Source organism: Lepisma saccharinum, chromosome 15, assembly GCF_977018435.1.
Source record: "Lepisma saccharinum chromosome 15, izLepSacc3.1, whole genome shotgun sequence".
Lineage (NCBI taxonomy): Eukaryota > Metazoa > Arthropoda > Insecta > Zygentoma > Lepismatidae > Lepisma > Lepisma saccharinum.
Genome location: NC_139243.1, coordinates 60,529,515 through 60,543,803, shown reverse-complemented (window position 1 = coordinate 60,543,803; position 14,289 = coordinate 60,529,515). Strand labels below are relative to the sequence as shown.

Here is a 14,289-nt window from a genome sequence, read left to right as displayed (position 1 = left end):
TTTACTTTCATTCAGCAAGAAAACATTAGCTCTGAACCATAAAGAATATTGATACAGGGTATTATCAATTATGGCTTTAATAGTGTTAAAGTCGGAGCTGGCATTAAAGAAGGTAGTATCATGTGCATACAGTATTGTGTGAACAGTGACGCAAAATGGTAAATCATTCATCATGAGAGCAAACAATAAAGGTCCAAGAACCGAACCTTGAGGTACACCACATTTGACCTCTCCATTCCTATGCAGACAATTTGTTTATGGTTCTGAAGGTATGAATGAAATAGTTTAAGATCTGTACCACCAATGCCATAGTATGTCATCTTTTTTAAAAGTGAAGTGTGTTCTACACAATCAGAAGCCCTGCTCAGGTCACAGAAAGATGCCTGAGCAAAGTCCTTAGTTTCAAAGCCTTAAGTACATTTTTGACTAGAGAGTCCATGGCATAAATTGTTGACTTACCCTTCCTGAAACCAAACTGTGATTTGCAAATTAAGTTATTATGGTCCAAGTAATTGCATAATTGAGAATGCATAATTGATTCTAAAACTTTTGAAAATTCTGGAGTCAGTGAGATGGGACTGTAGCTGGCTAAACAATTTTTCTCACCTTTTTTATAAATTGGTACAACCCTTGATAATTTCAATACATTTGGAAAAGTTCCTTCCCTAAGACACACATTTATACAAAAGGTCAGTGGAAGAATTATACAATGTATGATTTTTTTCACAAGATTACTGGATATATCATAGATATCTACACTACCTGATGGTTTCAGCTTTTTCACAACATCTATAATTATCTCTGGAGTTATTCAAGAAAAAACAAATTTTATTTCAGAATGTCTTACGCTATACTGTTCAAGTAAGTCGGAAACTGTTTCAGAGGGTCGTACAATGTTGTTACAGATTTCCTCAACAGAATTAATACAAAAATTATTAAAGTCATTAGGAGAGATTTCTGCAACATCTTTTTTGCTTTATTTGGCAATTGAATTAATTAATTTCCATGCAGTCTTGCATTTATTCCTGGATGCCTCAATATTAGTTAGATTATACAATTTCTTTGATTCATTTATAGCTCATTTGTATTCCTTTCTTGCCCTCAGGTAGATTGATTTAGCCAGATCTGTCTTATTGCTCTTAAATAAATCTAAGTATAATAAAACCCTACATTTCATACCGGCTAACTTAGGAGTGTACCAACCAGCATTCTTTTTGGTATTTTCTTCTTATTAACTTTAAGACTAACTTCACACTTTTTCTGGGGAATACCCCTATCATAAATGTCTAAAAATACTGTTAGAAACTTTTCAAATGTTACATCAGCCAACGTGGGTTCTGTATCCAAGGACTAGAGGTTTACTTAACAGATCTAGCCAGTTTATATTACAGAGCAAGTTCCTGAAGTTTAATATTTTATCATCCGTTATTGGTCTTGAGATCTCTAGTTTAGATTCCTTACAGTTACAATCACACGGTTTTAAGTTATGTATTTTTAGCCAAGGAGAATCATGATCTGAGTATGCAAATACAGTTACATCACATATTATACGAGATGTTTTTATGTTTGTAAATACCATATTTATGAGTGTATAATGGGCACCCTTGTTTTTGATGGGTAAAATTTACAAAATATTATATCTCGTTTATAATGTGCAGTACAATCCAGTTTCAAGAAATGGATTCCTTAGTTGTAGGTCGTAGAGCTGTTGCTATGCTGATCAAGAGTGAATAACATCATACCTATTCAATGAGTCACCTGTTGCTATGTGGACCAAGAGGAGAATATCCTCTTGTGTAAAGAGTAAGTCTCCAACACAGACCACCTCCCCCTTCTCCCTCCACTGTGTTTAGCATCCCAAAGCTTTCACTCTTTAACCACCTTATTTATTCTGTAATAGTAGAAAGCGAGATCAAAATTACATTATGGATTTGCAGTGCTCAGGAAGTTATTTTCTATTATTTCTCTCCCAACAAATTCTGCTGATATGCATCCCATGTGAGGGAAGATGCAGGCTTTAATTCTGCCAGAGTTGCACTGCTTTTCTTGTTGTCATAGAACATTGCATTACAAAGTGAAAAATCGTGTGAAATGACCTTCAAAATTTTATACGTGGTTTTGCTCATTCCTTTTTTAATTTTTCTAAAATAACTTCAAAATATATACTTTTACCATGAATAATGTAACATTTATACAATGCACATTCAGGACCTTCAAACTAAAGTTAGCAGCACAAGATTTATTCTATTAATGAATTTACACACTCCGTATATATATATATATATATATATATATATATATATATATATATATGTAGTATATAACTCTTCCTGCACACTCACAGTTTACGATGAGCCTGGTAACGAAACGGTGTTTTTTTTCGTTCTACACACCGCTTCTTCTTCGATGGGGACCTGGCAACTCTGCAGTGCCCCAACTTCCAGTTCAGTCTATTTCTCCTCACACCGATGATGCTATGAAATTAGCGAAAATTTTGAATTTTTCTACTGTCCGGTGAGTGTTTCCTTTTACCTTCTTTGATTTTTACTTATTCCTTTTGGCCCTCCTTGCTTTTATCCATTATATATATATATATATTATTATTATTTGGCCAGTAATACATTTTAATTATTGTTTTATTTTTCGTTATGTTTTCCTTCATGCAAAGCACCATAGAAATCAGAACGTTCCTTCATTTTGTGATGAACTTACTTCAACCGCATTTCACATTAGTGTCGTTATCTTGAATTGAATACTGTTGCCATATTCAGAAACTGCAGGATTTAAGCTTTACAATGATATATAACATGATAAGGTTCCATAAACATGAAAAATCAATGCAAGTGTCCCAAAATCATGGCATGACCCTGTACGGTTTCACGTTGGCTGTCAGAATTATTCTGTGAATAATATGCATCACAGTTCTTGGGAGCAAAAATATTAGAAGGAAGTGTGCATTATACATGAGTAAATACGGTATATTATCCAGGCATGCCAAAACCTCTAATGGGTTTATTATTCATATAGTTAAAGTTAAATTGCCTGAACAGATTTTTACATCATCACACTTTGTTTATCTTCTGTTACATCAAAATGAGAGTTTAGGTCACCACCAATTATGATACTAAAGTGTTTCCATTGAGACTTACTGAAAAAATCTAACATTTCCTCAAGTTTTTCAAGAAAAACAGTAGGAACCCCATTTGGTGATCTATAAAGCACAACTATTACAAGTTTCAAGTCTCTAATAAATAAACTTGTGGCTTCAAAGTTTAATTCACTACAGAGGAATTCAAAATATAACTTATGACTACCATGTACAAATGCATTTTTTACATATATAGACACTCCACCATATTGAATTTTCCCTACTATAACTATTAAACAGATAGAAGTCATCTAGTGTTTCAGAGGAAATTTCACTTTTATGGCACCAATGCTCACTTAGACAAACAGCATCAAAACTATTTCCATTAGCAAAATCATTAATAAATTTCATGTTCTTTGCCGAATCCCTGTGTATTGAGATAACCTATCTTTAAATCCAATGGAGTGTGAGAGTTAGAACAACATGCTCTAACTTCCCCATGAGAATTCTCAAAACCAAAATTAACACCTGATTGTTCAGAATATGAGGAAGTGATACATTCGGGTTTACTGATATTGTTAGGAATACTTAAGTTAGATTGGTTTGTAGATATAGATATAGGCCAAGTTTCACTAGTATTACACTTGACCACTATTACAGGTTTCCCTGCTCCGTACGATCAGTTACAGCATTCTTCATATGTTGTCTAACATTTAGCCTATCCTGAATAACCCTGTGTATAATTTTACACAATTCCAATTTTCCATTTGCATTCAAATGTTGGCCATGCCTGGTATGCATTTGTCTAGCAAGTATGGAACTATCAATAACCGTTACATTTTCAAAATTTTTACATACATTACTGTACATGCTATTAGCTTTCTCTACTTCTTTATTGACAATAGACCAGCTTCTGAGATCATGGCGGTGTGGAACATTTACTACAATCACATTTGTGTGAGTCAGCCTCCCCAAAGTCTTTCGCAGTGTAGCTACAGCATCAAATGTTTGATCTTTGCTTACGTCATTTTATCCACCAAGTAATATGGCAAAGTCATCAGATGATAATTTTGAATATTCTTTGTTCCCTACCACCTGTTCAAAAGTTGCACCTGGTTTCACAACACTTTCAATTCTTAGATTATCAGCACATTTTGAAGAAGTTAGCATTGAAGATAAACCACGCCCATGACTATCAGAGTATATCTTGATCCTACCCATTCTTTTATTCTTATTTCTTTGTAGGTTAGGTTGCACTTCACCTATTTGAACTTCCCCAGTGAGCCCTGGTTCACCAACCTGGTCCCCACATGTATCCTCCTCTCTGCCCAAGACTGCATATCGATTATCACTAATAACACCATCACCCATTGCATGATTCTTCTTCTGGCTCATAGAGTGTATTCTCTTCCCATGTGAAACAATTTGCCACACATTTTCATCAAGTTCAGCCCTCAGTACCACTTCACCACAAGATAATCCCTTGCCCAACTGCAGGTCACACGCCTCCAGGTTTTTCTTTAACTGTGCATTCTCACCCTGTAATGTTTCAATATCTTGCCTTAACACAGATATTATCTCCAGAAGAGTGCCTTCTTCCCCCTTACCACTGCCACTCTGTGCACTCGCCACATGTGTATCAGCCATATTGGATTGTAGACATACACACCTCGGACAAATCCATTCAGTTCCCTCACTTGGCAACTCATTGTCACTTATTCGTAGGCATCTAAAATGGTTCCACAAATCGCATAAGATACCATTTCAAACAGTTCTTCTACATTTAACACACTTAATATCAGTGATCACACGATTCTTTGAAAGAGCTACACAGGATCGGACCGACTCAACTGGCACCATCTTGTTTTCTCTCATTCCTTCTCAAAGGAATGTCTGAAAACATTCAAGTGGGAAGTCCTGAGCCCCTTCCCTCCTCTCTATAGTCCAGATCTGTCCCCGTGTGACTTCCACATCTTCGGTGAGCTCAAAAATGAAAACACTGAGGAGACAACAGTTTCAATTGGATGATGACGTCAAGGAGTACGTGTCCAGTTGGTTCCAACATCAGCCAAAGGAGTTCTACGAGCATGCCATTTTGTGACTGGTGTCACAATGGGATAAATGCCTAATGGTGACAGACAATACTTCTGAGGGATGTTACATAAGTACTGTGAAATATCCTCTGCCTTGTTATTTATTGACTGAGCCTCATAAATAAAAAATCTGATTATTTTTTTTTATAAAAAGTAGAAAAGACATTTAAATTAAACATCATCATTTTTAATCCACACTGCTTGTGATTGTCTTTCAGAAGGCTTCTCCATCCTGGTCTGATGATTGTGAAGAAAATTTGGCTCTTCAAGTGGCTGACACAGGTTTCTCTTCTGTGAAAGTGCTCATAAAGTCTGAATCAGAAAGTGCCGATCCATTCGTTTGTGAACAAACATCTCTGGAGAATGTGTGGCTTCCGGATGAGTCATGTGTCAAGACTGAAACAGAATCATTCAAAGAGCCTCCTGATGTTGATATCTCTGTTGACATCAAACCATCTAATCAGTGCATACAGGATGCTTCTGTTGACAGCAAACTATCGAGTGAGTACATAAAAGAAACTTCAGTTTGTAAAGTGGAAAATGTGAGTGGTGATAGTTGGATTCAATTTGAAGGCAGAAATCGGGAAGTTCCTAGTGGGCAAAATGTTCATCAAAGTGAAGGATTTTTTCCATGTTATCATGGACAACTTGTTAAAAAAATGCCATCTGAAGACGGTGGCAATGGTGAATTAATTTTAAGTGAAGATAAAGACATGAAGTATAGTGTAGAGAATCCTGATGAGGTGGAAGGCGAAATGGCAGATCCTGCAGATAGGTAGGTGAAGAAAATTTTAGTACAAGGATTGAAAATGAGCATGGCAGTACTAAGGTTCAAAATTGGACCTTATTGCTTGTAGATTATAATTCATGTAATTTCTGTATTGTGCCACCAGTGCTGCAAGGTTACTGGTCATTCAATACAAGATTCTCCAGAAGTGTCCACCCAACCATGTCAGATTGGGATAAAATTTGTTACATGATATCCTTAGACATATATAGCAAGGTGGCTACTCACCGGAAATTCCTATGCGTGAATTCTACTTGAATTTTTCTCCATAGATATAAAGAATTACAATTTTTATTACCACCCACAACTTCACCTTTTATGCAAATAAAAATACTTCCATAAAATTTTTTTGCTCGCTTCTCTCGCAATTCCTGTTTTTCTTAGTCTTCCGAACTGCTGTCCCATGTGCCTCCACTGGGTATCGAACCTGGGACCCTTTGATCACAAGGCGACGATGTTACCACTACACCATCGGGGGGCACAAAAGTTGTTAGAGAGAGAGAGAGTGCATTGGCGTCCAGTGAAATTAGTTGCGCCCTATTAAATCAATATTGATTTCAGCCTGCAAAAAATTGGATCATTGGAAATTGGTCAAAAGTGGCACAAGAAGTGAAATGAAATAAAGCAAATCAATAATAATAATAATGTTATAATATTATAATATTATTATTGTTAGTTTATTCTGGAACTTGCCCCCTGAAAAAAAATTGTGGTTGCGCCTCTGATAGTAAATAGAAACTCAGCACCTTAAATTAAATGTTTTAATTATATTACGTATACCGTTTAATTGAATCAGAAGTTTTGGATGTTGAAATCACATAGACCCTTTATATTATTAAGATATTTGTGTGTGGATGTTGAGAGACAGTAATATACATAAGGTTAAAATAGAAAAAAAAATGTGCTTGAATTTTGGAAAGTTCGCCTTAAAATCTGGGAATTATACTTGAATTCTATCATGGTCCTAGAGTAGCCACCCTGTATAACAACCCATATATTTATTTTTGCTTCTGGAATATCAACTCTAGTTTGGAATTTATAGTCCTCTAAAATTTCCTGCCATTTGATGCCTTTTTTTTATGAGATCAAGCCATGTGTAGAGTGGTGTATCCAGGATTTTTGGAAGGAGGAGGGGGGTTATATATACTTTTTTGATAGTCAGCCCTCATTTTGTCGTCTTTTCCTGGCTTTAATTTTTTTAGGAATAGAGGGCCAAAGGGGAGATATGTCCCCTACGTTTTCCCATCCCATCCCCTTAAGGTTACACAGCATGTAAATATTTTGGGCTCAGGTTCCTTTTGTTTTATTGCGATTTCATCATGGTATGAATGCAATATTTACATGGTTCGTTTTCGATTTATGTTTGTTAACACATACTGGGGAGTTTTAGCGATTACTTAAGATTTTGTTAAGTATATGCTTTCGTGGTTAGGTTAGGAAGGTTAGGTTTGTTTTTCTTAGCATTAAAATAAAGTCCCCAAATGCATTCTACTAAGGTTCTGATTTGCTTCTACATTCATTCCCACTAGTCTACCATACTAACTGTAACTTGTCAGTGAAGAATACCTTGTCCATGCGAAGCACGCATGCTTGTGTAAGGTAATTTTTAAGTTTTATTTTTCAACATAAATAAAGGGCCTTCCCTATGGTATAGTGGTAACGTTGTCACCTTGTAATCAAGGTGTCCCTTTTTCGATACCCAGTGTAGGCACATAGTGTTTCGGATCCCACTTTAAAGTGTAGGTTCAGTCCCGATTAGCTTACTGTGCATAAAGTGGACTTAAAACAACAATTCAATCAATCAATCAACATAAATAACTTTTTTCTAGAATCAAAACAGTGCTTCTTTAAGGAAGTTTCAAATTTCTTGTGACAATGATTTCCAAAATTCTACGATATTAGTCTTTCTGCTAGGAGAACTTTAAAAAAATCATAAAACAGTCGGAACTGTTACCTTTAAAATAGTTAAAAAATTAAGTTTGATGCAGCATGCATATCACCATGCCAAGCAACATCAATGTTATCAATGTTTTAAGCAAAAATGTGCACACTTGGGATGAGATACCAGATTGTGGCATTACGTGTGTAGTAGGGGTGTTCAGAAAAAAAATATTGTTAGGTGGAATTTCACATAGTGGCTTATTTTGTTGCTTTCACATTAGAGGATATACCTACCAAAATTCAAGAAGATCAGTTTGTGTTTAGAGGTTTGCTCAGCGATTGATTGATTGATTGAGTTAGTTTATTTTACTTCGCGTTTTGTGCCTCTTGGCTAATTTGCGAAGATGGGGATGAGTGATGAAATGATGAAATTGATGAATGGACATTCACAAACAACCAAGCCTGACCGGGATTCGAACCCGGGACTGGTTGCTCAGAGACCTCGAAATAATACTACTAAATTGATTTACAGAAAATGTATTTTTTCTATATCTCAACTGCTTTTAGACACTAAGAAATTAATCTAAAATATTCAACTAAGAGTGTGTAGATGTGTTGTTCATGAAAGAAATGAATCATCCATCAGCTATTCATTAATTTCAAAAAAGCATATGATTCGGTCAAAAGAGATAAATTATATAATATATTAGTAGAGTTTGGAATACCCAAGAAGCTTGTTAGTATGATAAAGGTATGCACCAGTGAAACAGAAAGTAAAATTTGTGTGGGTATTAATGTGTCTGACAAATTTACAATTCATGATGGGTTAAAACAAGGAGATGCATTATCTCCATTGTTCTTATATTTTGCGTTAGAATATGCTGTTAGGAAGATAAGAGAAACTAAAGAAGGACTAAAATTAAATGGTGTAACTCAGTTGTTAGCATATGCAGATGATGTAGACTTATTAGGGGATGATATAAATACAATTAAGAATAATGCTAAAATATTTTTCAAAACAGCTAAAGAGATAGGTTTGAAAGTTAACAAAGAGAAAACTAAATATAGGCTTACAGGCCGAAACCAAGTGTTAGGTAATAATCAAAATCTAATTATTGATAACAATTTGTTTGAACCAGTTTCTAAATTCAATTACTTAGGAGTAATACTAACAAATTAAAATGATATTAAAGAGGTAATAAAAAGTAGGCTTAATTCAGGAAATGCATGTTACTTCTCTCTTTATAAACTTTTGTCTTCTCGTTTAATATCTAAGAAACTAAAAGTTAAAATATACAAAACAGTAATTTTGCCTGTAGTATTATATGGGTGTGAAACTTGGTCCCTTACATTGAAAGAAGAACATAAATTGAGAGTATTTGAAAACAAGATCCTTAGGAAAATCTTTGGACCTAAAAGGGATGAGGAGACAGGTGAGTGGAGAAGGTTACATAATTTAGAACTACATAATTTGTATTCATGTCCAGATATTATTAGAATGATTAAATCAAGAAGACTTAGGTGGGCAGGCCATGTGGCACGAATGGGAGAGGAAAGAGGAGTTTATAGGATTCTTGTTGGGAAACCTGATGGTAAGAGACTTGTAGGAAGGCCAAGACGAAGATGGAGGGACAACGTTGAGATGGACCTAAAGAAAATCGGTAGGGATGGAAAAGAGTCTATAGAACTTGCTCAAGATAGGGACAGATGGAAGGCCTGTGTTGCTGCAGCCATGAACCTTTGGGTTTAAGAAGGCTAGAGAGTTAGTTAGTTAGTTAGTTGCATATGGTGACGACAAGCAAAATATAGAAAGTTACGATCAATGTTATTTTCGAGAAGTGAGCAAGCACCTTTTTTTAGTCGTGTGTTTGATCACACTTCCCACAATTGAAGCAGCTCATAAGTAGCTTTGCTTGTGCTTGTCCTGTTCCAGATGGTATTTTGGGAATTCCGAGTATTTTTTCCAAGTTATGGCCAGTGACAACGACAGCCAGTCTCTCTCAACTAGTTGTTCTGGTAGCAGTTTCATCAGCTGTACTGTTTTTCATAATTCTTGGATCCCAGTGAACAGTAAGGGTTGGTTTCGCTGCTTGTGTGAAATCTGCTTTATTTTGTCTGTGGTTTTGGCGCTATGAGCTGACCTTCTAAGTTGCACAGTTAGCATCTGCAAGATCCTGACAATCTGCTTTTGCTATAGCTGCAGCTAAAATTGTAAATTTGATGTCTGACAAATTAATACAATCTAATGTTGAAGAAACTTCTGGGGAAGTTTCAGCATGTTTTGTAAAATTCGGGACTTCTTGGATGTACTTGGGCCAGGATCATCAGATTCAGCCCGAGATATGTCACTTTTTTTTATATAATACAGTGGTATCTGAATATCATAAGCGTCATCATCACTATTTGCATCACCGCCATTGTCTTCCTCACTGCTACTGGAAATGCCAACTGCTGCAATGGGCGTCATTTCCTCTTTTCTTTGTTTTTAACGTTCCATTCTTTTCTTATGCTTCTTTCTGTAATTTTGCCCTTTCTTCCTGTTTTGCCAAATGCACATCTACACCAGCCATTCACATCTTTCTGTCTCCATGCTGATCCTTCAGGAACTGTCTGTCTTCTTCAATCTTCATCAAAGTCCTTGTTTCTTTATGAGCCGTGTCAAAAAATTTTGACATTCTCTTTGACAATACTTCCTCCCTGTCTCTCTGTGCTTGTGACACTTGTGATTTGTTTTTCTTGATCAAATTATATTTATCTACAACACCCTTCATCTTCGAGATAATGTTTGGCTCAAAAGCAGTAGGGATACGGGCTTTTTCCAATATGGTCACCAGCTCCTCACAAGTGCACTTCAAAGTGACAGGAACTGTCTCAGTGAGATATGGTAATGGAAGAAGGTTCGAAGAACATCTCCTGTTGTAGGTAACACATAATCCGGTAGATGAGGCTCTTGATGTCCAATAAGCCATACAGTGGTCTTGTTTCTAGTGGTGAGATGTTTGGACTCCATTGCTCAGAACAGCTCAGTAACCTGGAAAAGGGATTTCAGTAACACTGTCAACATTTTCAACAGTACAACTCCACACACAAATATTAATTTCTTCTCAGTACAGAGACTTTCATAGTATAAGAAAGCTATACAAAAGTATACAATACCACAGTCAAAATATATGTGCCTTGAGCAACCTCTCAATGTTATCCAATCTGGAAAAATTTTCACACATTAGTTTATTGAACAAAGTGGAACAAAATGAGCAACTATGCAAAAAGATTAGAAAATATTTTTTAACCCATATGTGTATGAGCAGCCCTAGTGCATAGTTTTGAATGCAGAAAGGGCGTTGCTGGTGTCTTGTGCATTCTAGCTAGTTTCATTTTGTGGACATTATGCCTATATGTACAGTGGGATTCATGAGTATTACCATGCAAATTGTTCATCACCATGTTCATGCCCTCTATTTGACCCAATAAGAGCTTCAAGAATGAAAAGAAAACTCAAAACAAGCTGTTGACAACTTCTGCACAAGCATACATAAAAATCCATTGCTTAAAATCACACAGGTTGAAAGAGAAATATTAATGAAAATAGTCGTGGACAATTTGCATGGTAATAATCATGGATCCCACTGTACTGTCTAGATTATAATTTTACCTCATAAAACTAACCTGTTTTCTTCTCTCTTCATGTGATGGTTATAACCAAAATCTCATCAGATAACTCAAACCACCTTAACTATAGGACTCACAATTTTTGCACTTCATTTTGATATATTTATCCAATTCTCAAACAAGCTTGAGATTTTGCATATTTATTGTGCAAATGAAATATGAAACTTGTTTTTAGTAATAACTCCTGACTGAACCAGACTGAAGTATATAACTTGACTTTACAATTTTGACCAGTATTTCCCCCTCCCATCCAAAAATTACTGAAGCAAGTTTGGACCCAGTCACTAAAGCCACACGGAACTGGATTTGCAGTAGGTATGCCCTAGTTGGTGCTGGACTGACTACCAATTTACTAGTTTTCGCCTCACACAATAATTATCAGCGTACTTGTCGATAGACTTTTGTTCCCATACGAGGGAAGTTGTAATGGCAGCTGCATGAGATTTCAACAATGTATCACTTCACATTTGTAAAAGCTGATAACTATTCAACTGAATGTTATTAGGTACAAAACAATGGCGCTGCTTAAATACATACTTTACAACTTTTACTGTACACGTATGGAAGAATACTTTACTTGTTTCAAATGTAAACACCGTGCACTCAGCATAGATGGTGTAACTCAACGCACCTTTCATGCTGTATATGTTATACATTGCTGGAGTAACACTCGGAAACCACAGACAAAAGTGCTCCTTTGGACACTCACAGATTATCTTAACTTTGCTCTGATTGGCTGTTCCACAGAATCCAGTCGAGGAAAGCAAGTAGCAATTAGAACATGTCCTATTCCTCCAAACCAGTGAAGCAGTCAAACAGGCGGCCATGATTGCTACCTAGAAAGTTAGTTCAGCGCCAACTAGGGCATTCCTACTAGAAATCTAGTCCCGTGTGATAGGGGCTTTACATATGTGTGTGTGTGTTAAACAAAGGAAGTACTGCATGAATGACAGAGCACACTGACCAATATCATCCACAGTTTTCGTTTTCGCACTTCAGTGGCCTTTTTTTTTTAAATAATATTAATGTTTTTATATTCCAGTACATTTTATTGCCATGTTCTTATAGCACTGATTGTTGTAATCACTGAATTTTAGCAGTAACACAATAAAGAAACTACGGTCCAGATTCAAAATTGTAAATTGAGTAACTGTTACAAGCAATGAATGTGTAATCATGTTGATAATGAACACAAACAAAGCATAAGGCCACAGTATTGAGATGCCAGTGGAATATTTTACAATGTACCCAGTTGGCAGGGAGGAAAAATGTTTCTTTGACCAATTGAGGATTGAAGACTTAGTATTCGAGCTTATAGACAACACTACAGAGCCAAAGTTTTGTCAACATACAGAAGCGTCATGTGCCTAATATTGGCCATATATTTATATAACCCATGGTGCAACAACCCAAAGAGGGCCCAGGTCTACCACCAACTGTCGGCCTCACTCCCACCTGATCCTACTCACTCACTTGCCCGAGGTGCGAGATCATCCAACCCGTTACAGGGTTTCGTGTGGTAAGCACAACGAACCTCCAGTCTTTGCTGTAGGTTTCCATGCCCGGGTTACGCTACTCAATTGTAGCTCCCCAATTTCCTCATGATGGTGGGTGGCCACCGGTATCACACAAAGGCCAAAATCTCTTGTTACGCTTTCCCTAGGAGACTCAAACCTGTGAAGGTCTCATAGTCTAAACGCAAAGCATGGCACCTTAGACTGCACAGCCATGGTGAGGGACCATATATTTACAAGGAAAATCATAAATTATAATTTCCCACCGAAATTTCACACCTAGGTGTAAAATTCTATGCACCTGGCATTGCTACCAGTACATGCCAGATGATGTAGCTTGTTTTGAAATTGCAAACTGATATTCATTTTAATCTCTATGACTTTCTTTTAAAAAAAAGTACATTTTGGCCATTAAATGTGCCAACTAAGTCTTCAATCTAATGATGTATGCTATCATTGAGTCAATAAATTTATACAGTTCCACATACATGTTTTCCTGGAACACACTTGCATGCAAGGACCTCGCCAGTGATGAAGTGGTTACATGTCACACAGCTGAGGCACACAGCATTTTGGATTCCACTCCAAACTGTTAGTCCGGGTGCCAAATGACAAAAATGGCATAACCTTGTTTTGAGGTATGAATAGAATGTTTTGACTGTTTTTGAAAGCTTTCGTTACGTATATTTCAGATCAAATTGATGCCAGTCTGTCAACCTTGAGCAATTTGAGTAATTCAAGATGGCATCCAAATATGGCGGACTATGCAGTTAATGACCTACATCTCAGTAACCAATGTTTGTAAAAATATTTTTTATTATTATTATTGATCCTCATTAGAAGGACTACAAAAAAGATTCTGTGTAGTTTTTCACTAATGTCAGTAGTTTTGCCGTAATTTAAAAAATAATCCTTAAAATATGTAATTTTTCTAGCACCTTTTGAAGTTTTTGCCTTGTGACTTTTGAACAAATTAAATGACAGAAAATTATTTTTTAATAAAAGTGGTAGCCCAATTCATAACCTTTACAACAATATAAGACTTAATGCATTTGATTGAAAAATACACTATAAAATGTGTCCCAAAATGGAGGATAGTGCCAAAGAAGTGCATCTTTATCACAAGCCGGCGGCTAAGTCTCGAATCATTGACTTTTTGATAAAAGCAAGAGACTTGGTAGGATTCATTGTTAAATCTAGACAGATGTTATAATGAAGCACTTTTTTGGCACTATCCTCCATTTTGGGACATATTTT

General features: G+C 36.1%; 1 protein-coding gene across 1 annotated transcript in view; it reads left to right on the top strand.

Annotated features, from left to right (window-relative positions):
• The first annotated feature begins 5,840 nt into the window (after nucleotides 1-5,840).
• LOC145999278 (uncharacterized) overlaps nucleotides 5,841-14,289 on the top strand; it is a 52,016-nt gene continuing 43,567 nt past the window's right edge. The window contains exon 1 of the mRNA XM_083136215.1: nucleotides 5,841-5,956. Coding sequence (XP_082992341.1) covers nucleotides 5,841-5,956 — 116 coding nt within the window. The remainder of the gene's footprint in view (nucleotides 5,957-14,289) is intronic.